The sequence below is a fragment of the Manis javanica genome, chromosome 6 (assembly GCF_040802235.1).
Source record: "Manis javanica isolate MJ-LG chromosome 6, MJ_LKY, whole genome shotgun sequence".
NCBI classification, from domain to species: Eukaryota; Metazoa; Chordata; class Mammalia; order Pholidota; family Manidae; genus Manis; species Manis javanica.
In genome coordinates this window covers 70,890,048-70,916,106 of record NC_133161.1, presented here as the reverse complement: position 1 = coordinate 70,916,106, position 26,059 = coordinate 70,890,048, and the positions used below count along the sequence as shown (strand labels likewise).

Here is a 26,059-nt window from a genome sequence, read left to right as displayed (position 1 = left end):
ATGTAATTTAAAACTATGAGAAATATTAACAACTCTACATGCAAGGAAAGTAGGATGTGTTTTTTTGTTAAGGGAAAAACTGATTTTGATAAAAGGTAAAGAAAAATCTTTCACAGTCTTAAGTATTCTGCCTAAAAAACAAAGACTTGCTTTATCAAAATAATTTCCTATGCTTCATGTTTGATTATTTAAGAAAACTGAGTCTTTTCGATTAAAAGAGCTAAGGTTTTTGTTTAACAACTATATAATTTTCTGTATTTGCCTGTGAAGTCTTTGTCACTTTGGTCAAACGGATAAGTAGGATACCTATGATCCTATTTGACTGAGTGTTTTAAAACCTTTTGGTATTTTTGAAAACTATCCCCAAATCAAATCCTAAATGAAATCTTTTTGACCTCTATCTTTTGAGATGTTCCAGGAATCATATCTGGAAAATCCCAAAGATCTGTTCTCTCACTCCTTATTGGGATGTTAAACTACTTAGGCTTATTTGATTTATTAAATTATATGAGAAGCATTATCAAGTAGGAAGTAATAATAAACCCCTCTTTAGGTTACAGCTCTATAGATATGTGTTCCAGAAATTGTATAAAATTCCTAAAAATCTGACATGTAATGTTATAGTCATAATTCCAATTATCATCTTAAAATGTGTCACAGAAAAAACCAAATATCCTTGTCAACTTCATTATAATGGACTCTCATCAGATCTTTAACCATAGCCATTTTTAAGTCTTTTACAGATAGTTTCACTCCAGTGCTTTTGCCAGAGTGCTTCATTTAAAGGAAACTGATGGAAAGGACAGTTTCTGGTAACTTCCAGATCATACCACAGTGAACTGGCTAACAATCTGTAGAACTTTTATGAAGGAACTGATGGCTTCCTAAAACTGAAGATCAAGATAAAAAATTAATTACATGGAGCTAAATGAACTGATGAGGATAATCATAATTTTATGACTTTTGTTTGAAACATTCTTGGTTGTTGTTTTTCCAAATTTGAGGAAACCCTTTTCTTTTCTCTTAAGCTATCAGTATTTTGGTAAAATATACCTTTGTGAACAAAGATGAAACTTTTTCTCCCCACCTGATTCCTCGAGAAACTCTTGAGTATTCTTACTTTCATGGCAATATAATTATTTGCATAAGTTAAATAAGAATCCTTTCTCCTTGTAACAGGATGCAATTGGAAACATTGGTTATATTACCCAAGCTTTGACTGGAATGCCATATTTGAGAATGTACACAGAATCAGATATGACCAGACAATTTTAAGGAACTAAGGTTGACTTTCTGAAGCCAAAAAAGACCCTTACAAAGCCAGCTTAGTGACTTACTTACAGGGTTCCTAGAGCTTTACTAAGTGGACTTACGTGCTGTGGGAAACTCAAGATGAAAGAAATTAGCCCAAATATATAGGTATTATAAGCAAAACTTCCTGGCCTTGAGAGCCTTTTAAAAGTTCAATCTGCAGGCAGAGCCAAGATGGCGGCATGAGTAGAGCAGCAGAAATCTCCTCCCAAAACCACATATATCTCTGAAAATATAACAAAGACAACTCTTCCTAAAATAGAGACCAGAGGACACAGGACAACATCCAGACCACATCCACACCTGCGAGAACTCAGCGCCTCTCGAAGAGGGTAAGATACAAGCCCCAGCCAAGCGGGACCCAAGAGCCCCTCCCCCCAACTCCTGGCAGGAGGAGAGGAGTCAGCAGGGAGGGAGAAGGAGCCCAGGACTGCTGAACACCCAGCCCCAGCCATCCGGACTAGAGCACAGACACAGTGCATGGGTGGGGTCCTGGATACTAGGGAAATGGGGCGGCAGGACCGGTGAGCGGGTACCTGAGGCCAACACTGGAGAACAAAGAAATGGGAGCGGCCATTTATTTATTTTTTTTTGCGAGTGCTTTTTGGAAGTCTTAAAGGGACAGGGACCCCAATACTAGGGAAACAGGGCAGCCAGACCTGAGACCGGCACCTGAGGACAAAGAATATCATGCGTTTTTCTTTTTTTTAATTATTGATTTAATTTTTGTTGTTGTTGTTGTTGCTGTTGTTGTTTTGGTTTGGAGAGTGCTTTTTGGAAGTCTTAAAGGGGCAGGACAGGATACTTAGTCCAGAGGCAGGGAATCTGGGGAACTCTGGGCACTCTAACTCACTGGGCAGCAGGGAGCACGGAGGCCCCTTACGGAGATAAATAGCCTCCCGGCCGCTCCCCCTCCTATGGAGCTCCACCATTTTGGAGCAGGAGCCAGAGCCAGGCCACGCCCACAGCAACAGCGGAGATAAACTCCATAGCAGCCGGGCAGGAAGCAGATTTCTTTGAGAAAATAAAGAAAATAAATAAGCCTCTAGCCAAACTTATTAAGAGAAAAAGAGAATCAACACAAATCAACAGAATCAGAAATGAGAATGGAAAAATCACGACAGACTCCACAGAAATACAAAGAATTATTAATGACTACTATGAAAATCTATATGCCAACAAGCTGGAAAACCTAGAAGAAATGGACAACTTCCTAGAAAAATACAACCTCCCAAGACTGACCAAGGAAGAAACACAAAAGTTAAACAAACCAATTACGAGCAAAGAAATTGAAACGGTAATCAAAAAACTACCCAAGAACAAAACCCTGGGGCTGGACGGATTTACCTCGGAATTTTATCAGACACATAGAGAAGACATAATACCCATTCTCCTTAAAGTGTTCCAAAAAATAGAAGAGGAAGGAATACTCTCAAACTCCTTCTATGAAGCCAACATCACCCTAATACCAAAACCAGGCAAAGACCCCACCAAAAAAGAAAACTACAGACCAATATCCCTGATGAACGCAGATGCAAAAATACTCAATAAAATATTAGCAAACAGAATTCAACAGCATATCAAAAGGATCATACACCATGACCAAGTAGGATTCATCCCAGGGATGCAAGGATGGTACAACATTCAAAAATCCATCAACATCATCCAGCACATCAACAAAAAGAAAGACAAAAATCACATGATCATCTCCATAGATGCTGTAAAAGCATTTGACAAAATTCAACATCCATTCATGATAAAAACTCTCAGCAAAATGGGTATAGAGGGCAAGTACCTCAACATAATAAAGGCCATATATGATAAACCCACAGCCAACATTATCTGAACAGTGAGAAGCTGAAAGCTTTCCTCTGAGATCGGGAACTAGACAGGGATGCCCACTCTCCCCACTGTTATTTAACATAGTACTAGAGGTCCTAGCCATGGCAATCAGACAAAACAAAGAAATACAAGGAATCCAGATTGGTAAAGAAGTTAAACTGTCACTATTTGCAGATGATATGATATTGTACATAAAAAACCCTGCAGACTCCACTCCAAAACTACTAGAACTGATATCGGAATACAGCAAAGTTGCAGGATACAAAATTAACACACAGAAATCTGTAGCTTTCCTATACACTAACAATGAACCAATAGAAAGAGAAATCAGGAAAACAATTCCATTCACAACTGCATCAAAAAGAATAAAATACCTAGGAATAAACCTAACCAAAGAAGTGAAAGACCTATACCCTGAAAACTACAAGTCACTCTTAAGAGAAACTAAAGGGGACACTAACAAATGGAAATTCATCCCATGCTCGTGGCTAGGAAGAATTAATATCATCAAAATGGCCATCCTGCCCAAAGCAATATACAGATTTGACGCAATCCCTATCAAATTACCAGCAACATTCTTCAATGAACTGGAACAAATAATTCAAAAATTCATATGGAAACACCAAAGACCCCGATTAGCCAAAGCAATCCTGAGAAAGAAGAATAAAGTAGAGGGGATCTCACTCCCCAACTTCAAGCTCTACTACAAAGCCATAGTAATCAAGACAATTTGGTACTGGCACAAGAACAGAGCCACAGACCAGTGGAACAGATTAGAGACTCCAGACATTAACCCAAACATATATGGTCAATTAATATTTGATAAAGGAGCCATGGACATACAATGGGGAAATGACAGTCTCTTCAACAGATGGTGCTGGCAAAACTGGACAGCTTCATGTAGGAGAATGAAACTGGACTATTGTCTAACCCCATATACAAAAGTAAATTCAAAATGGATCAAAGACCTGAATATAAGTCATGAAACCATAAAACTCTTAGAAAAAAACATAGGCAAAAACCTTTTAGACATAAACATGAGTGACTTCTTCTTGAACATATCTCCCTGGGCAAGGAAAACAACAGCAAAAATGAACAAGTGGGACTATATTAAGCTGAAAAGCTTCTGTACAGCAAAGGACACCATCAATAGAACAAAAAGGAACCCTACAGTATGGGAGAATATATTTGTAAATGACATATCCGATAAAGGTTTGACGTCCAAAATATATAAAGAGCTCACATGCCTCAACAAAAAACAAATAATCCAATTAAAAAATGGGCAGAGGAACTGAACAGACAGTTCTCCAAAAAAGAAATACATATGGCCAACAGACACATGAGAAGGTGCTCCACATCGCTAATTATCAGAGAAATGCAAATTAAAACTACAATGAGGTATCACCTCACACCAGTAAGGATAGCTGCCATCCAAAAGACAAACAACAACAAATGTTGGCGAGGCTGTGGAGAAAGGGGAACCCTCCTACACTGCTGGTGGGAATGTAAATTAGTTCAACCATTGTGGAAGGCAGTATGGAGGTCCATCAAAATGCTCAAAACAGACTTACCATTTGACCCAGGAATTCCACTCCTAGGAATTTACCCTAAGAACGCAGCAATCAAGTTTGAGAAAGACAGATGCACCCCTATGTTTATTGCAGCACTATTTACAATAGCCAAGAATTGGAAGCAACCTAAATGTCCATCAGTAGATGAATGGATAAAGAAGATGTGGTACATATACACAATGGAATACTACTCAGCCATAAGAAGAGGCCAAATCCTACCATTTGCAGCAACATGGATGGAGCTGGAGGGTATTATGCTCAGTGAAATAAGCCAAGCGGAGAAAGAGAAATACCAAATGATTTCACTCATCTGTGGAGTATAAGAACAAAGGAAAAACTGAAGGAACAAAACAGCAGCGGAATTACAGAACCCAAAAATGGACTAACAGGTACCAAAGGGAAAGGGACTGGGAGGATGGGTGGTTAGGGAGGGATAAGTGGGGGGAAGAAGAAAGGGCGTATTAAGATTAGCATGCATGGGGGGGGGAGGGAGAAAGGGGAGGGCTGTACAACACAGAGAGGACAAGTAGTGATTCTACAACATTTTGCTATGCTGATGGACAGTGACTGTAAAGTGGTTTATAGGGGGGACCTGGTATAGGGGAGAGCCTAGTAAACATAATATTCTTCATGTAAGTGTAGATTAAAGATTAAAAAAAAAAAAGAAAGAAAAGGGGGATAACTCCTTGATAGGATAAAACTAACTGAAAATCAACGATTAATGCATGCTTTAAATATCCTTAATTTTGATCACTTAAAGGGTGTCAGATGATCGGCTATGGAGGTACACTTTTCTGATAATATTCCTTTCTCTTAAAAAAAAAAAAGCAGCAGTTCCTGTGTGGTGGCCTCCAATGAGTTCTACACAATGGTATAAAGGGCATATAAAGTTTGGGCAAAGGGTCTGTTTATGTTTATACAGAGGATCAAAGCCTAATTTGGCTACCCAGAAAATGAACTTAGATATGATATGAAGAACTTCCAACATCAGCACTTTCTGGAAGACTCATACCAGAAGATGATCATCATAAAACCTCAACAAAGACCCAGGCGATGCTGCAGTTGTAGCTGCATCCATCTCACCGGTTACCTGGACTTGCCATTGGAATGAAGAAGGAGATTTCTAAGCTGGCCTGTGCTTTCAGTAAAACAACAAATTTGACTGGATCTATACTGTTGGAACTCAACCAAGAATTAGGAGAAGTGCAAGTTGTAGCGCTCCAAAATCTTACAACTACAGACTATCTACTGTTAAAAGAACATATGGGATGTGAACAGTTCCCAGGAATGGGTTGTTTTAATTTGTCTGATTTCTCTCAGACTGTTCAAGTACAGTTGGACAATATCCATCATATCATAGACAAATTTTCACAAATGCCTAGGGTGCCTAACTGGTTTTCTTGGCTTCACTGGAGATGGCTGGTAATTATAGATCTGTTTTGGTTATGTAACTGTATTCCTATTATGTTAATGTGTGTGTGCAATTTAATTAGTAGTTTAAAACCTATACATGCTTAAGTTACTCTACAAGAAGATATGTCAAAGAAATAATCAATCCCCCCAAGTTTTCTTCCGTCTGCTACCTCTATAGCTTTTCTTCTTCCTTCCTAATTACAACCCTTAAAAAGAATTCGTGCCTCATATCGAATTTACTGAGTATTATAATTCCTCGAAGTGTAAAGATACCTAAAGACAAATGCTGGGCATAGAAGCCACAGGGCATAAATCTGCAAAGAAGTAAAAAGCTAACCTTTTCAAACAATATGGCTTCTCTCTCACTTACCAACTTTACATCTCCCTGTATGGCCCCAGAAGATGACTGGTTAGCCAGAGATGGGTAAGATTCCTCAAGGGAGGACAACCTAAGACAGGCACAGTCAAAGGGGGTCCATCAGGTGAGAAATTGGGGATCAACAGTGGTGAGGCTTAGAACCTCACCTCCCCTGTTTTGAGAGAAATCTTCTGCATCCGTGGATGTTTTATTGCCCTTGTCTAGCTTGGATTAACACATAGTCTACAGGCACACACCTGATCATCTACAATTGCTCTCTTACAACACTAAACTATGTTTTCTACCTTTATCTTGCATCCACCTACCACTTCAGCATTTTATTAAAAATTAAAAATAATAATAATAATAAAGGGAGAAATGTGGGATCCACATATAAATCAAGTATAAAAATCAAATGAATATTCATATTTGACCTGATTGTTTATAGTTCATAATGCGTGATCAAAACCAAAAGTTTCTGTGATGAAAGCCCTTGTACTGTTCACCATGTAAGAACTTATTCACTATGTAAGAATTTGTTCACCATGTAAGAACTTGTTCTTTATGCTTCAGAAGATTGGAGACTGATGAGAATTAGGCTTGGGGTGGATTAATGATTGTGCATTGAGCATTGACCTCCCTATACAGAATTTTGTTGTTGTTAACAACCATTTGATCAATAAATATGAGAGATGCCCTCTCAAAAAAATAAAAATAAAAATAAAAATGAAAAAATAAAAAAAAAAAGTTCAATCTGAGATTACTTAGACAAAGTTCCAGCAAAGCAGATTTAAAAGAGCCTGTATGGTCAATCACTATTATTGCTTCACTTATATAAATAATAAGGCCAAATTTACTGAACCTAAACTTAATTTGCAAATAGAATTAGTCTTACTATGGGTATAGTTGTGAAAAATATATTTGAAAAAAGAAATTGGGGCAATCATAGAGAGAAAAATTATGGATATCTGATTCTAGTCCTGTTAATTGTGTTTGATTTTCCATTTTCTACATGTAAACTAGGCTAGTTCCTGAATTCTTTAAGTTTCCTCTAATATTTGGCTACAATTCTCCAAATTAACATTTCTTATTTTCTCCAACTCTTTTGACTTGGAGTCACTATGAACAAAAACTGCCTTTTCCTTAAACCCTGCAAGCTAAATGTGAACAACTTGATATCAGCCTTCCAGAAATCAGCACAACAGGTCATGTGCAGACAATCTTTGTGCTTGTTGCTGTGTGGGCCACTCAGGAAGTTTATCTGAACATCTGAAGACAACATCAGAGACATTCAAACTGTAGAAGAAACTTTGACCCTAACATTTAGAAATCTACTTGACCGGTACCTGCCAGTTATGGTCTGCTCCAATCATTAGCCATTGTTTTTGTGCCCGCAGAAGTGCCTCTTATTAAATACCTGATTGCTTATAGCACAGGTCTAACTGGGGGAGCCCACCTATATCGCTGCCTCCTGCTGTGAGACACAACTGTTGATGGAACTGACCCTTGGGACTATGAGACAAGTTCAATTTAAATGGAGCAATCTACCAACTCAACAGCCAGACTTCTTAGAAATATCGAAGGTGGGACTAAAGGGGAGCAGAATATGCCATCCCAAAATGTGCCACTTCAGCACACGACTTTGAGTTGAAGGAAATCAAGACCCAGGAGACTCAGCAAGAGCTTTGCACTTCTCCCTTACCTGCCTGCAAGTATTTAGAGAGGGGGCCTGTGCCAGAAAAAGAGCTATTGCCAGAGAGAACCCTCAGATAAAAAACTATCTGCACAGGAGTGCACCTGCTTGCACCTTCCTGTGAACCGTCTTCCTCCCCTTTGAAGCCCAGGCCCCATCCCTTTCCTTGGCTCAGGAACAGCAGGGGGGCCACACTGCCCGTAGGCCTTAGAGTCTTCTTATGGAGCTCCTGCTCATCTGTCTCAGGTTCTTTGGCTTGTCCAATAATCAAATCAACATAAAAGGGAAGAACAGGAAGTTTTCCTGCCCCTACAGTGTACACATGCGTGCACACCCCAAAGCACTACACAGTTAAAGAGCTGTAACTTCCAAAGATCTGGAAAACATCTCTTACACTGAATTAAGCTGCACTGTTGACTTAGAATGGTCTTCAGTCTATGAGTCTCAGACTCCTGCATTGCCTACAGAATTACAAGAAGCCTACATGTGTACTACACATGGTCCACAAGTAAATAAATTTGAATGTGTTTAGAGGTGCTTGAAATTAATCAAATATAAATCATTTTGCAAGCAGGACAGATGTTTTTCAAAATTTTTGCAAACTATATCAGAACACTTTTGAGCTTTTAATTCTCATATCTTCAAAGCTTTTAAAACCAAATCTTTCTGTGATTTGGTTTCTTTACAAATAATCCACATACAATCAAATTTGCTTTTTTACTTCTATACTCCTGAAGTCTTTAGGTGTTTAAACGTGCAGCTACAAAACAAGTTTTTTGGATTTGCTTTTAAATACTCAAAATATTATTTGTGATTTTAAATAAGAACTTGAAAAGTTTAGGTGAATAAGTGTAATGATATCTATACTTGTAAATCAAAATCAGTTACTTACAGTTCAGCAAAATTCTTCCAGTCATCTTCAGTAATGGATGGCCTAGTGTGACTGAGCGCAGTCAGTAAATGCAACTGACTGATAGCCAGACTGGTTTTGACTGGTCCGGTTTGGTTAAGGGAGTCATCCTCCTTAAATAAAAAAGAAAGTGACAGCAAGTTAACTTAGGGATAGGATGAAAAAGGAGGCAGTCCACAAGTGTTACTTCTTTCTGTCAGTTTTCTTCAGGGGACCATACATTTTAAGATTACTAAAAATTGTTTGAAAGCAGAAAGCACATTACCTGACTGATCAATGTTTTTCAGTTCCTTGTTTAGAAATATAGCTCATTTACAAATCAAATCACAATACACAGCAAAAGAGGAAAAACAATTTTTAACAAGTTTTTACAATCATAATGGGGGGAGGGGATGACAAGCCATACTCCACTTTGGCTCTGGTATCTGCCTTTGATGATGCTGATATCTGCTCTCAGCCGATCTCTTTGCTCCTGTGTCAGCTCCTGGTGTCCCTCTTGTGAAGCTGTTCTGAAAATGGGGGGCCGGGAAAACGACGGATCCTTCCCAGGAACTCCAGGGAAATCCTGAGCCATGGAGCTGGGTGCAGACAGGCCCTGTGAGCTCTGCATGGGTGAGGACAGGAATGACGGGGAGGAAGGAGAGAGAGGAAGGGATGAGAGGGAAAGGGAAAAAAAATATTATTTATCAAACAAAATTTTTTAAGCAGTTAAACCTTAATATGGATAAGGTTATGTTTTTAATTAACTAAAGTTAGGCAAGTTTAAAATATGTTCATGTTCTATATATATGTTGTCGAACTACCATAGAGTAAAAACGACCATAACAAAGGATTTTTAATGCTGTGTTATTAAATCCATCACACCAGTGACCTAAGGATGCTTCCAACTGAGGTCTATTCTTAGTTTTCAGCACACACAGTTACATTAAGGTCCTGGGACATTTCTACATAGAAATTAAAAAACATAGAAACAGAACTGAGACTAGAATTAAAATAGCTTGCTAGTCTTAGAAATAAAAATGGGTCACTTATTTGAATAAATCTGAATTAATAAAGCCAATTTACAAAAAAAGAAAAATATATTTAAAAATGTTATATGTACCAATAAAGTAATAGTGAACCACTGTTAAATTTGGGGGGATAAGTACTGAATACTATTCTATTTTAAAAAAAACGATATTGCCCACATTTAACCTAAACATTTTCCTTGTTGAAACATGATTACTACTAGTAACTTTTTCACCATGGTTATACTTTCCACCAAAAGTATTACAAATAGGTAACATTTTGTCAGAAATTTTGGACATTATTGTACCAAATTTCTCATTATGTTCAACTGTTCTGTGGTAACAGAATTTAAGTTCAATATAAAAATGGATCTGATCTGCTAATAAGTATGTTTTAAAACCACTAATGAAGGGAAATAAACCTGACAGAAACCAAAGGGAATCACGACCACTGGCTACTCTGGCTCGCTCTTGTTGCCAGCTCCTAGTCCTGTTTTCTCACATTAATTAGTCATTTTCATCCTGTTAAGAACTATTTAACTGAAGAACCAACCATCAAGAAAGAATACGTGGGCTGGTTAGGAGATAAACCGCTGTCCAACCTTATACCCAACACACGGCTTTCTATTTCAGAACTGTACAAGGGCGACTGCACAGATACCAAATCAGAAGAGGTTCCATTTCCAAGTTCTGACTCATAAGAGCTTCCAAAGTAGAGCCGATACATATTGAATTTTGATTCATCTGGAAGTATCTCGGACATCTCTAGAGAAACAAGGGACTGCTCTAAGCCACATTCTCCATCTCCAGCTGAATCATCAGAGCCACTGCTGTGGTTAAGAAAAACCATTGAAGACAGACTTAGGTCACTGTCTGAGCTGGAACTTCCATCCTAAAACACACAAAGGACAACCAGTTGTAAAGATCTAAATGATCCACAGCTCTGACGTAAACAACACAGAGCGGGTTCTAACAGACCAGGACAAGGAAACTTGAGGCATTTTTTCAAAAAAACTTTATTTAAAAAAATTCTCTAATGGTTCTGAGGCACATAATAAAATTTTAACTATTAAAATAAGGAAAGACAAGATGGAATGTGTAGATAACTTGCCAACCATCTATCCACAACTGTAACAAGCTAGGACTCAGACCTTTGCATTTTATTTTTATGTGTCTTTCTATTCTTATTTTTCTACTCTGAAATGATGAATCAACCATGTTAGAGAAGGCTTTACAAATAAGCACCTTTTCTGGTAGTGACAGAAATTAAAAAAAAAAAACCTACAATGGCTTGCCAAAATAAAGAGCAAAAACTTGGTGGTATCTGACTCAGGATCAGATACAAGAATCTCTAATGAAATGCAGTGGAGAGGAGTACACAGGAAAATGCTTAACTAGAAAATGTATGGTGAAGTCCGTAGTGTAGCAGAGTTCAAACTATTCACTGAAAATTTAAACGAAAATACGACCTTTAGAGCAAAAGCTGATTCTAGGGCTGGCATACAGAAAGCACAAGATAAGCCTATAGCCTTACTGTATGGGGTAAGTAAGTGATCAGAGAATGAGGACATATCAAAAGGACACAGAAGCCATCCAAAACTGGCTGCTACTGGCTAGATTTGGGACAATTTCAGCTTATTAAAATAAATAACTTTAATTTTTTAATGAAACTATGAAGCATGCTAAAGCCCCCATGTTTTTGTTTATATGATCTAATTTGTGATACCCCAATTTAAGTAATATCATTCTCTACACCAAAATATTTTGCCAGTAGTAATGTTAAAGAAACAGACACCAAACTCTTTGTAATTACAAATTCTCTGCAAAGCCAATATTCCAGTTGTAGAACATTCAACTAAAGGTAAGTTTCTATAGTTTTACCAAATTTATTAAAAACAGGATTTTTTAACTTTGGACTTTTGACCCTGATCCGCTCTTACCACTCATGAAACATCACCGTAATAATCTCCTCATCTAACTCACATGGAGTCCCCAGGAGGGCAGCCTTCCGTGCGTGGCCTCCAGCTGGGCATTGTAAAGTAAGGCTTTCAGATCAGCTCCCGTAAAGGAGTCAGTTACTGAGGCCACGTGCTGAAGGTCCACGTCGTCTGCCAGGGGGACTGAGTCACTAAGAACTTTTAAAATTTCAAGACGTGACACCTGAAGGGAGAAAAACAAACTGATTCAACAAATAAGACATAAAACTAAGTATTAAACTGTGTATCTTGTGATTTTTTTACAAATTAACTTGATATATATAATAAGCTTTACAAGTAAGCAGAGAAATGTACCACCAGTCTCCCATCTATCCTCCTTGGAACTTTCCTCCTAACAGAAGAAACATAGGAAGGAAAATGAATGAAAATCAACATTCTTAACTATTCAGCATGAATCATTTCTTATTCAGTGCTTATTTTCTAGATATGGGCAAGTGTGTGGAGAAAGGATTTCACAAAGAAAATTAAAATAAGTAATAGCTCCCTGAGACTTATATTTAGGTACCTTTGACTATTCACTTGTTTGTTCTTTCACTCATTTACTCATTAGTTTCTGAGTTTGGGAACTACAGTTGGAACACAGGACAAGAACAGTTAAAAATCATCTCTCTGTGTAACATGCTTAGACGCTTACTAGTAATCCTCGGAGCCCTTTGTCTGGCTCTGTGACCTGAGCACTTGGAATAGGGACACGCGATGCTTTAGGTTTCCTTCCTTTTTGTTTCATTGGCCAACGCTGAAAGGTTATAAAGTTTTCCAACTTGCATGGAAATGGCTTGGTCAATGAGAGGTTTTGCATCTAATTCTGAACCTTTTCATGCTGCAAGCAAACCAGTGACTGAAGCTCTTGCTTAAAGCTGGTCTTTTAAGACAATTGCTATTACAACTGAGAGAAGTAAAGTTCACAAGGAAAGAGTGTAGCACTTGTTGGGTGTTGGGTTCTAAATATGAAACTGTCACCTGATCAGGAGGAGGACAGTATACGCATTTATCTAGTCGGCCAGGCCTAAGCAGGGCGGGGTCAATCAAATCAGGGCGACTAGTAGCAGCCAATACATAAACACCTGGGGGAAAAATAAAACAAAAAATACTAAATCCTGATGAAATTTTGTTATAACGAGGTATAGCTGGATTTACAATTATTACCCTGTAAGCCTTCTACTCCATCCAACTGAGTCAGCAACTGGTTAACTACACGATCTGTAACTCCTGTATTATCATGGCCTCTTCGAGGAGCAATGGATTCAAATTCATCAAAGAAAAGAATGCAGGGCTTTGCAGCCTGTGCTCTGGGAAAAACAAAAAAATATTTCATACTTGAGTAGGGCTTTAGACTTGTCTATTTCATATATGTATATGCATGCAATTTCAAATATATATATATACTTATATACATACACACATATATGTATTTATTTAAATTTTCACAGCAAACCCTTAGAGAAGGCAAGGCATATGTAATTATCCTTGTTTTCAGAAAACTGGGTCTTACAGAGGTCAAGGTGTTTGCCTAAGACTTGTTTTCTGGACAGAGACTAAAACAAAATCCAGAGTCTTATTTGAAAGTGAAGTTCATTTATTCTTACAAATAAACATTTTCTTATATGCTTACTGGCCACCTTTTCTTTTGAGAAATGCTTATGTCTTTTGTTCATTTAAAAATTTATCAAGTTCATGTTGTTTTAGAAGGGCTCTCTTACAAAAAATATATTTTAATTTTGTGTATTACATTTTTTTCTAATGTGAACTTTAACTTTTAATTTTATTTATGAATTAATTTTGTTTTAAGTAAAGAGAAGAAAACAAATTCCATCTCCAGTAACAGGGTGAACTAGATATCTGAAGAATCACCCCTAATATAAAACACCTGTCATGCTGATAAAAAAATAACCACCATTATCATATTAAATGCATGGCAAGTAAGATAAATCTGGGACCAACAACAGACTGGAATTACCTGGTCTTTGAATGTTTGGCAAAACTCTCCTAGAAAACCAGCTGGGTTTGATGATTGATTTGTGTAAAGATTTTTAACCAGTGACTCCACTGTCTTCCACAGTTAGAGGACTATTTAGATTTTGTTTCTTCTTTGCTCAACTTTGTAGTCAATTTTATTTTTGTCTATGTTACCCAAAATTCCAAATGTGTTGGCATAAAGTTCATAATATCATTTCATATATTCCCTTTCTATCTTTTACTTTCAGGTGTGTCTTTAGTCATGTCCTTTTCATCCCTAAGATTGTTCACACTTGCTTTCCTCATGATCAGTCTTGCTGGAGTTTTCAATAATTATTGGCTGTACCAGGCTTTCAAAAAACACTTGGGTTTATGAACTTCTCTGTTGATCTGTTTCATTAATTTTTGCTCTTTATTATTACCCTTTTAATTTTTTTAGTTTATACCTGTAATTTCTAATGTCATAAGATGATACCTAGTGATTAACTTTCAACCTTTCTTCTTTTCTAAAACTTTAAAGCTATAAATTTTCCTTGAAATAAGTTTTACAGCATTTCAAAATTCTAATAAATAGTATTCTGTTATTATTTAGTGCCAAGTATGTTCCATTCTGATCTACTGAAAAACCCATTTAAAAAATATATCTAAATATATAGGGATTATCTTTTTGTTATTTAACTTAATTATGTTTTCAGAGAAGAAAGTTTATGATATTGTTTCTTTGAAACTTACTGCAGTAGCTATGTACGTATGGCGTGATATGTGGCTAATTGAAAAATGTTCCAGGTGTGCTTGAAAAGAATGTATACCCTCCAGTTGTTGTGTACATGTTTTAAATATGCTTAGACTGATCTTGTTGAATATGATGCTTAAGTCTTCTAAATTTTTTACTAATTTTTTTACCTCAATCTAAGTACTGAAAACTGTGTTAAAATATTCCACTATGCAGGTGTGGATTTGTCTACTTCTCCTTTTAGAGTGGAAAAAAATTTTAGAATGGAACAAAGTAACTTTTAATTTAAAAGCTCCCCACAATCCCATCCCATTTAAATAATTATTTTCATTCTTAAATAGTAGCTTGTGTATTCATCCATATTTGTATATAAATACAGTAATAGTTACACTCTAGTTTAATTAAGCTGGTCACATAGAATCTTAATTTATAAAAGAGAAACTGGAGTAATTATGTGCTTCATATAAGCATCTACTTTGAAATTCCTTTGAATAGCTACTTATGATTCACCTTCAGCATTTCAGGAATATTTCTATTGCAAATATAAAACCAAATAATTTCTAAAATGGAGTACTAAAAATGTTTTATATTTAAGTGGTATTTGGTAAAACAGAGAATCTTTATTCTCTAGTTCATTAATAGCCCACATAGATGACAGGTTTCAAGCATCAGGAATTAAAAACACAAGTGAAGGTCAAAAGCACTGGCTGACAATAGATCAGTCACTTGAAAATATTCACAGGGAACCAACCTAAGAAAGGTATCTCGGATAGCTTGTTCACTTGCTCCAATATACTTGCTGAGTAACTCTGGCCCCTATTAAGTAAAACAGTTAAATTAGAATTAAGATAAAATTATTTAACAACAAAATATAATTTTTGTTTATGACTAAGTCTAAATGCAACCATGAAAATTTTTTTTTATTAAGGTATCATTGACATACCATCTTATGCTCAGGTTTCACATGAGCAACATTGTGGTTACTAGATTCTCCCCCATTATCAAGTCCCCCCACCCTCCATGCCCCATTACAGTCACTGTCCATCAGCATAGTAAGATGCTATAGAGTCACTGCTTGTCTTCTCTGTGCTATACTGCCTTCCCTGTGCCTCCTCATATTATGTGTGCCAATCACAGTACCCCTTAATCCCCTATTCCTCCCTCCCCACCCTCTTTCCCTTTGGTAACCGCTAGTCCCTTCTTGGGGTCTGGGAGTCTGCTGCTGCTTTGTTTCTTCAGTTTTTGCTTTGTTGTTATACTCCAAAGATGAGTAAAATCATTTGGTACTTACTTGTCTTTCTCTGCCTGGCTTATTTCACTGAGCATAATACCCTCTAGCTCCATCCGTTTGGCAACCATGAAATTTTTAATACGATTAAGTATATGTTTCTTGAATACATTTAAAAAATTATGTGGCTGGAATATATATTATACCACAAGTTTTACACTTTGTTGTCTCTGCTTCAAACATTTGTCCCTAGATAGTCTCATGGTGCACGGCTTCATTTTATTTCATTTCAGATCTCCAACACAGCATCGTATCTGTGAAGGGCCTTGCCTGACAACCCCATCTATGACCCACTCCAGTTATTCTTTGCTTCCTTCTGCTTGTCTGACACAGCACTCAGCCCCGCCTGACAGGACACTGCCCTCTGTGTCTGTTCACTGTCTCCATAAGTTCCAAAGAGGTGGTTTTGTTCACTGCTGAATTCCCAGTGCCAAAACAGTGCCTGCCACATAGTAAGTGCTAAATAACTACTTGTTTAATAAAGTCATGAATGGTTTAAAAGGGGAAGATGTTCCATCTACCTCAAATCTTTAAAGACTCCAAAAAAAATCTAACTAGACATGAATTACTTTAACCAGCATCTTTAATTTGGAAACCAATTCATTTGTACAAAAGTTGAATATATCATCTTTCCTAAAAGTCCACTGAAAAAACTTTCAAAATTTTACTACATATAACAAAATCAGTAACGAGGACAGACTTTCCTTAAATACGGATCTTTTTAAAAATGAAATAGGCCCCAAACCTATCTCCAGTAAAAAACTCTTACCTTAAGAAGACCAAATACTAATCAGGATATGTGACCAGAATAAAGAATTTCTAATACTCAGGTATCATTTGACCTGAGTTAAATTTAATCACATTTCCTCACTAGTCAGAGAATTAGATGGGATGAAACAAGAAATAACTAGGCAAAGTATCAGGACCAAGGTAACCCGCTGGTGGCTGTCAGAGGCCCCTGTTTCGATGCGTGGCTCCCTGGACCCACCCTTACCACCCGGAGGGAATTCTCTCTCTACTGAAACCTTTCCATGGGGAGCTCATCCCAAACTGTGATTTGAAGATTTACTGAAGGGGATAAGATGTTCTTCCTAGTGGAACAATATAGAATACAACATTCAAAAGCTTTAATCTGGAAAATTATATATATATATTTTTTTAAATAGTGAAACTACATTCTAGTGACAAGACAAGATTATGGTTGCAGTTACTCTAGAGTCCAGAAACAAGAAGAAAGGAAAATTTAAATGTTTTCCAAGTGTTTCTCCATCATTGCCAGGGTACCCACATAACCAGCACAAAAAATCATGTGATAGAAAGAGGGCAGGCATATCCCAACTGCAAATTACTAAACTGACTTTCAGATTATAAATCGATTCTGAATAAGGCTACAATATATGATTCCTTTGCCTTGCAATCTAATCACTCTTTGGTAAACGAATATTGCTGGGGTACTAAAACTGTACAAATAAGGCATCGGACTGAAGAGCATAGGATCCAAGTGGACTGGAAGGCGTTACCTGGAATGATCTGCTCACACGCCCCCTAAGTACCACTCTCACCTTGTGTGTGAGAACACTGAGGCCTAGTGTGACACGCAAGGACACAACAGACAACAAGCAACAGAACTACAAGCCCTAGCTTCCTGCCTCCACGTGGTCTCCAACCTCCAATCTTCTAGGCTGTTTTCCCATTTAAGTATAGTTTGCTGTTTCATCTGAATATTCATGCATATTTTTATTTTCTAATGCATGAAGATCTGCCGTAAGCAAGAACCTCATAAGCCCCACAAAAGGGAAATGGCTCATTTTTCAATTTCTCACACAGCTTTAGCTAACAGGTGGATCACTGCTTCCACTAGTTTTCCAAATATGAAAGGAACCCACAATCAAGAAACATGAATGGTGTTGGAGAAGATATGAAAAAATAGGTTCCCTTGTGCATTGCTGATGGGGATGTAAAATGGTACAGTCACTGTAAAAAACAGTTTGGGGGTTCTTCCAAAAGTTACACATAGAATTACCATATGACCCAGCAATTATAGGTATCTAAGAGAAATGAAAAATACATCTACACAGAAATTTGTACACAAATGCTAAAAGCGGCATTATTTATAATAATAGTCAAAAGGTGGGAGCAACCAAAATGCCCACCAATGGTGAATGGGTAACAGACGCTGGCATGGCCACATGATGGAGGGTCATGCAGCCACAAGAGGGAGTGAGGGGCTGATGCAGGCTACAACTTGGATGGACCCTGAAATCATTATGCCAAGTGAAGGAAGCAGACACAAAAGGTGACGTTGCATGATTTCTTTTACATGAAATCTCCAGAACAGGCAAATCCAGACAAAGAAAGCAGTCAAGTAAGTAGTCAGAGGATTGGGGGGGGATAGGGGATGGGATGAGAGTTCTGAAAGCAGAAAGAGTTTACCCAGCACTGTGAATATATTAAATACCACTGAAATGTACACTTTAAAATAGTTAATTATATGTTATGTGAATTTTACCTCAACTTAAAAAAAAAGAAGAGAAAAAAGAAAGATAAAATGCAAATCATACCTTGACACTAATAAAATTCATTCCACTCTCTCTTGCAATAACTCCAGCTAGTAAGGTTTTTCCTGTTCCAGGAGGACCATATAACAGTATTCCTGTTCTTTGTCGTATGGGCAAGTTTGCAAATAATTCTGGGTACTGAAAAATACAAAACATGGCAAAGAACTCAAATCTAAAACAAATGACTAAGTTGCAGCCAAAAATCAATATATACAAAAAAGTATTTGGATGATAATAACTGTCAAGTTCATTAACAATATGATAGAAAATAAAATTCCTACTCAAAATAATAAATGAATTCAAAATAACTGCCACAGATTTTCTTCAACTGGACCATGGAATACATAGTATATGAAATACATGTAACCGCATCAGAACTTCTTCCCATTTTCTCCTTTTTTTTTTCAAACATTATAGGAGAACTGCATTAAGAAAACAGAACACAGTATTTTAATGAGTACACTGCCTTCCAATTGTATGGTACACAGTGCCAAGTTGACAGCTGTGTATATTCAAATACATTCAATCGAAGAAAGAAAATAAACAGAGTAGCCCGTGTAACATGACAGACAGTAAAATCTCCCAAGAGACTCCATGCTGGACAAGTGGCTGATTGCTTCTAAATTACCTTCCCAATCACCAACTTCTCAGAGAGCAAGAAAATTTTTTGAAGCTGAGCCAAACAGCTCCTGTCACCAATACCCTGGTCACCTCTATTAACCTCTATTAGTTCCCCCTGTTGGCAGGATTTAACCCCATCTCCACCAGCATTCTAATCTGTGAGAGGCCCCCAAGCCTGCAGTTATGCAGATGGCCTTCTTGTATCTGGATACTAACGCTTGGTGCCCAGACCCAGCATTTGGGGTCATGATCCTATAGGCAAGTAGTTCCAGGTCCCTGGTCTCTCAAACAGGCTTTAAGCCACAGTCCTGCGCTGCACTCAGGCTGTCCCAGGACTCACCAGCCACAGTTCCCACGGCTTGCCATCCAGTTACAGCTAACTGAGGTCCTTACCTCTTTGCGTGGGTGCCTGATCTCAGGCAATGATCCTGCCTTCTTAGGTTTCTGATTCAAACAACATACCATCTCCTATACTCTACCTTCTGATCTTCTGAAGAACAATATACATCTGCCCCCTTTATCCTACTGGTCTATGATGCATGCTGACTCTGCTTTTCAGGACTGACAGTCTGGAAATCTGGCTGAATCCATCAGTTCTGTTGACCTGATGACCCACCCACTTCCCAGTTTATTCCTGTTTCTGTTCAAATCCCAGCTGACCAGGATATGTTTTACATGTTTTAGTATAATTTGAATGATTCAAGCAGAACAAAAGAATTGTGAAATTCACATCAAAATGTATTTACTATAAATGTCACCCCACCTTTCTTTACAAATTTCTTATGATCAAGAAGTATATTTAATACTTAAAAAAAATCTGTTAAAGTACCAACAATTCTACAGGACATTAATTTGGTAACTCAGTAAATACTTGTTGAATCAAACTGAGATCAGGCAAGCCAAAGCATAAAGCCAAAGCCAACGATTCAGTGCTCTGCTGGGAGTAAGAACTTGATTTTTTTCTTTTTTTAAGTACCTTGGCTGGTAACTGGATAGTATCCATGAGTATCTGCTGAACTTCATGTAATCCACCAATCTTATCCCAGCCCAGGTCCCTAGGTTTATGCAGGCTGACATTCCGCAGAGACGCAGGAATAAATCCTTGAAGAGCCTTTTGGAAGTCCAATGTTGTTAAAACTAATTCTGTTTAAAAAATAAAACTTTTGGTAGCCATATTTGTATATCAATTTTCAAAATATGCTATTGACTTAGCTGGAAATGCCAATTTTCTACACAAATAACTGCTTATTTGAATATTAAAATGGAATAAATTTAATTCTTGCCTTACTACAATTACATCTCTACAATGGAAAAAAGATTCCAAAATTTGGTCTTAACAGTAAAACATACCTTCCCTGGTGGATATACTCTGATGAGAGAGATGTGAATGTATGGCTCGATCCACAAGCACTGTGAAATCTCTTGCCACAAACCCTTCAGTTCTTTTAGCTATATGCTGCAGGTCAAGATCAGTGAACTTGTTTTTATCACAGTCCAGTTTATTTTTTATTACATTACACAGAATTTCACATCTTTGCCCCTAAAGAAAAAAGCACACAATCCAAATTTCTAATTGTACTCGACCGTGAATTTTTAGTACATATACTCTGCAAAAAATCAGGTTGACATGAAACCTTTATTTGTTGATTTTTAAGATTAAAATCAATAAAATTGTCTGTAATCTATAAGAAAGAATCAGGTTGACATAGTCTAGCATGACAGAAGGAAGACTGGTGGCCATCTGCAGATGAAGTGGGGGACGGATGAACTGCGAAGGGGCACCAGGGAACTTCTGAGAGTGACAGAAATGTTTGCTGCCTTTATTGTGGTGGTGGTTTCTGGTACATACATATGGCAAAACTGATCCAGTTGTATACAAAATAGTTTGTTGTCTTCAATTATACCTCAGTAAAGTTGTAAAAAAATCCCAAAGATAAACGATTGCTATTTCTTTCTCTAGTAAGTAGACTTTTTAGTAATACCTGGTTCCTTTAAGAGTGGATTTTTTGCTGTTGTTCCTATAAAATTTATTTCTAAGAATATATTCAATGACCAAAACCACTACCATTCTGCTATGCTTAGTTAACAGGTGTAATACTTTTGTTCCTTAGTAACAGTTCATTAGCACAGGGTCTGAATATTTAAGGTGGATACTAGGTAAGAATTTTAAACAGGAAATTAAAATGTGCTTGCCAGTCCCAGAACATACTTCTTGAAGTTCAGTGCCACTAACACCATCATGAACATGAATCCCTAAACGGAACAACGGGCCTTATGTGCTTGCAATATTGTGATTTATAACAAGAAATATATATTTAAGTCTTTGTCCCATTTCTGGCACAGATCTCCTAAAACCCTCAATTTCCTAAGTGATGAGAGTTTGATAAAGATGTCTTATAATTCATAACAAACCCCACACCTGAGTTTACATTAATGACATGACTTTCTGAAAACATGCAAATGAAGGACCAGCTGCCAGAGGAACCAGCAAGGCCCAGGGGCTGAAACTTGTGGTCCCACCCGCCACGCCCGGAGGGGAGAAAGGCTGGAGGCTGAATCAGCGGCCCATGGCCAATGATTTAATTGATCCTGGCCATGCAATAAAGCCTCAATAAAAACTCAAAAAAAGGAGGTTCAGAGAGCTTCCAATCTGGAACCAGAAAGCTTTCAAGTGTCACCAGGTCAGGCCCAAAATTCCCCAGAAGCTCCTTTCTGAGTACAGGATTTTGTCATATGTATCTCTTCATCTAGCTCTTGCTTCATATCCTTTAATATTCTTTGTAATAAAATGGTAATCTGGTGAGTAAATGGGTCCTGGGTGCTGCTGTGAGCTGCTCAACCACAAAGCAACCAACCCAAAGGGGGGAACTCTGAGGCTGCCTCCAGGTAGTGTCAGCACTTAGCTGAATTGTGGGACACCCAGCTGGTGTCTAAGAATTGTAATGGGTGCAGAATATTAATGCTGATTTTGAAAAAAAGGTTTGATTAATGAAAATTTTAAAAGACCATAATTTGCATTTTCACTGTTCTTTCTCATCAAAAAGAAATAGTTTAAAAATTTAACCATGTGAAATGATGGAAATGTCAATTAACTTGATTGTGGTGAATATTTCAGTGTACATGTATATTAAATCACCATGTTGTACACTTTAAATATATACAGTTTTGTCAATTATATCTCAATAAAGTCAGGAAAAAATTTTAATTTTGATAATGTATTTATAGATTTCACCAATGGGAAATAAAGCAGTTCATAATTTTTAGGATATTTTTCTTTTTAAATGAAGTAAAAAAAGAAAACTTTACTGAGAAAAAAAAATGTTGTTTTCAAAAGAGCCATATCCTTGGGAAGTACCAAGTAACATTTCAAATGGTTATAAATGCAAAGTGTGCACCTGAAAACAACATGCACTGAATGTCACCTTTTCAGTATCCTTAAGCTCACTAACATGAGCTTACAGCCATAAATCATTAACAAAGTTGAAAAATAATTTACATAAAGAGGGAATTATTTCAATCATTTTCACTAGTAGTATGTTACCTGATCAGGCGGTTGAATATGTTGGACACACTGAAATATGTGAATTCCTTGAGCAGAAACGAGTAAAGGATGTAGAGAATGTTGTGACTGGCTTGTGGCAATCAGTGCAACCAAACTTCCCATGGAAACAAATTCTTTCACCATATCATTCAAAGCTAGGAATAAGCAATATAGTGTAAAAGCTTTGTAAATACAAGCATAAACATTTAAAATTATACATTCATTAAAAATAACCTAAGTTGAGCTTTAGAGGAGTAGAATGGTATGACTCCTTCATACCTTTTAAAAATTAAATCTTCCATTCATTCACTGATTTATCTGTTGAAGACCTAATATTGGGCAAGCGCTAACCAATCTAATGGAAACATAGGAGGTACGGTAAACTTGATCTGTATCTGCAGAACAATGCCTAGTGAGATTCCTCACTTCTGAACTTACAGAAAAAGGAAAATCTCTGAATATAGAAAGATGATAAATTTCTACATTGCATTCTGTTAATTAAGCAAAATACAGCTCATATTCCTATAACTTCCTGAACAATCTCTTTCCACCCTGGGCCTCACAAGGTTTGACTGGTATGACATTGCAACTGAAACAAGCATTAATAATATATACCTGAGTCCTGATCTAGAAATTTGTAGTACTCCCTAAATGCTAGACTAACAAGTCTCATAGATGCTATAGGATTCAAACTATATAAAGTACATATTATGAATACTAGTTTATAATAACCCAAGCCACTGTGGTTTGCATTTGTATCTCTTTCAGTTGTTAAGAACCTTGAGACAGCTGAATGCTGCCAAATCTTCCAGGCCCACCCCACTCCCGGGCTCTCCTTGAATCCTGGGCTCTAGCCATGCGCATTCCCTAACAAACCATGAGTTCTTAGACCTCTGGGCCTTTGCCTGTGGACCAGTTTCTTTGCTTCTTCAGTAGCATATAGCTGCTTCATACTCATTTCTATTCCTCCATCAAAACTCATCTCACTTATCAACTTCTCCAAAAAGCCCCCCACTTTGCACTCCTTGCAACTCCTTATCTCCTCCCCTCGCCCAATTTAGGCTACATGCTCCTGAAGAGCACAGTATACACTTTTTGCAAAGCATATCCTACCACCTCTTAGTTGCATCACCCTGGTTAAATTACAAAGCAATCCCTAGCCCAGGAAGGGCACTCAACACATGGTAGCTGCATTACTGTCAACATCCTGTACTAAAATTGTCTGCTTCCTTCTCTTTTCACTCCTAGACTTTGAGGATATAACTGTGCATAAGCATTAGGCAAATATTTGTCAACTGAACAAGGCAAGAGTAAGTCTGTACAATTAAGCATCATCATTTAAGTATAGCTGAATGAAAAGGCCCCAAAAAACTAACCATTAAGTAGCAAAACTTTCACACTGCTTTTACTCTACCCATTTTGCTAACACAGGCTATATCAGAGACCTTAAAAGCAACACATACACAGCATTTATTGTTCTCTGAAGATAACAGATTTACCATTAAGACTAAAAATGCTGTCTGACCAAAGAAAAAGGTCAGTGAATGGTGAATGAGTCCCCATTACCATGTGCGAGGCGCTGACTCTGCAGAGCCTCAGGACCACGCTCATGCTCTGGGAGAGAAGGCAGGCCTGCCACGAGATCAAGGTCGTCCAGCAGAACAACAGAAGGCTGTCTCCACACTGCATCTGAGAAGGCCGCCTCTAGGGTTTTTTGTATGTTTTCAAGCCTTTTTCCTTAATACAGAAGGTATGTAATGGTTTTAATGTTATTTCAGGGCTGGGAAAGCTCAGGCTGTCCTTTTAAAAGCATTAGAAAAGCTCAAAATTGATTTAACTCTGAAAATTTGATCCATATTTTGTTAATATACCTATCACTAAAATTTGTCAATCATTAACATGGTTTAATTAATACAGTTTCAGAGGGCTCAGTAAAGTACTGAATGTTATAAAACTGAAACAAGGAGTATGATACTTTCATTTTTGTAGGTATTTATTTATACCTAGTCTCATTCCACCGCATACAATAAAATAGTAAACTAAAAGCAGGATGTGGGAAAATATAAATGAGAGTAGGGGTTAAGATTCAAATAAAATTGAATACAAATGTAGCTGCCTATACATCCTAGAATTGCTATATTTGTATCATAAATTGGGTTTCAAACTTCCGGGTGAATTACAAAATTTTAATTTTCAAAGAAAAGAAAACATTCCAATTCATAAACCAATGTAAAGAGTTCCTGTTACTTAGCTCTAAAACAAAATTTTCATATATGGCTTCAAGCAGGACTCTGAGAGACAGACAATGTTTTTAAAACTGCCTTTATGAAGTAATGGGTTTTTGAAAGCTATTTCTTAGTTTCTGATTATATACTATATAAAAACCTGGGTTATAATGACTAGGTGGAACTATATGATAGAAGTAGCCATGGGAAAAAATAATCAACTACTCAAACAATCTTTCCAATCTTTTAATTGAGTAGATAATAAAATTTAAAGACTTTTTAAAGTACAAAACTATAAATTTCCTCTTTGTTGTCCACAACCACTCATTTTCCCCCACCTGAAGCAACCACTCTACCAGTTGCCCACAGCACTTCAGTATATTCTAAATACTAATTTTCTCAGAGTGGTGTAAACTGGCATTGATGGAATATAGTCTATAAAGAGTTTTGGCTAGGGAAAAAAAAAGGCCTCCCTCAAACATGGCAAGTTTTTAAAAAATTGTATTAAAAACATTAGAAAGCCAAAGATTTAACATTTTAAGGAACCTCAATGACTAAATGACAAATATAAGTTTAATAACGATTAGATTTTATATCTATCAGATTAACAGCATTCAATAATAACATTTCTGTCCTTCTACCAAAAAAGGAATTTATGTTGAGCATTACTCTATTCATACCTCGTAAAGCTTTACAGTCAACTATCTCCACATGGGCATCCAAAATGTCAATGGCTTCCTTACAGATTGCCTTGGCTAAAGTTGATTTTCCACTCCCCTAGAAAATAATTTTCGTGAGAAATCTCAATATAGCCAATAACACAGACAGCTTCTGTCACTGTGGCAAGCACCTGTCACAATCATTTTGCCTAGTCAGAGGGCTTTTTGTCCTCACAGTAGTACACATTTGTATAGCACTTTTCAGTTTACACAGCTTTTTTGTATATATTATTTCCTTAAGGGAGGTTCATGCTAAGAAAGCAGAAAAACTAAAAAACTGCCTGAGGTCACATCTAGTAAGTACAGGACAGAGGTG

At 37.1% G+C, this 26,059-nt stretch overlaps 2 protein-coding genes across 6 annotated transcripts in view; one reads left to right on the top strand and one right to left on the bottom strand.

The window, feature by feature from the left end:
* Positions 1 to 26,059, bottom strand: part of PEX1 (peroxisomal biogenesis factor 1) — a 47,176-nt gene that overhangs the window by 3,040 nt on the left and 18,077 nt on the right. For 2 of the 3 annotated variants that reach the window (XM_017652913.3, XM_073238838.1), the window contains 13 exons: positions 25,705 to 25,801; positions 24,366 to 24,536; positions 22,800 to 22,954; positions 20,609 to 20,798; positions 20,235 to 20,401; positions 18,641 to 18,775; positions 15,543 to 15,607; positions 13,249 to 13,391; positions 13,063 to 13,166; positions 12,089 to 12,265; positions 10,767 to 10,997; positions 9,505 to 9,702; positions 9,081 to 9,211 (listed from right to left, as the gene is read on the bottom strand). In XM_017652913.3, the coding sequence (XP_017508402.2) occupies positions 9,081 to 9,211; positions 9,505 to 9,702; positions 10,767 to 10,997; positions 12,089 to 12,265; positions 13,063 to 13,166; positions 13,249 to 13,391; positions 15,543 to 15,607; positions 18,641 to 18,775; positions 20,235 to 20,401; positions 20,609 to 20,798; positions 22,800 to 22,954; positions 24,366 to 24,536; positions 25,705 to 25,801 (1,964 nt within the window). Of the gene's footprint in view, positions 1 to 9,077; positions 9,212 to 9,504; positions 9,703 to 10,766; positions 10,998 to 12,088; positions 12,266 to 13,062; positions 13,167 to 13,248; positions 13,392 to 15,542; positions 15,608 to 18,640; positions 18,776 to 20,234; positions 20,402 to 20,608; positions 20,799 to 22,799; positions 22,955 to 24,365; positions 24,537 to 25,704; positions 25,802 to 26,059 lie in introns of those variants that run through there. The other variant, XM_073238839.1, reaches the window with a different exon arrangement.
* GATAD1 (GATA zinc finger domain containing 1) overlaps positions 1 to 26,059 on the top strand; it is a 67,342-nt gene that overhangs the window by 30,147 nt on the left and 11,136 nt on the right. Inside the window, exon 8 of one of the 3 annotated variants that reach the window (XR_012132314.1) lies at positions 16,313 to 18,626. The exons of 1 other annotated variant lie outside the window; for it this stretch is intronic. The gene's annotated coding sequence lies outside the window, so the exon portion shown is untranslated. Of the gene's footprint in view, positions 1 to 1,573; positions 1,644 to 16,312; positions 18,627 to 26,059 lie in introns of those variants that run through there. One more of the 3 variants, XR_012132313.1, reaches the window with a different exon arrangement.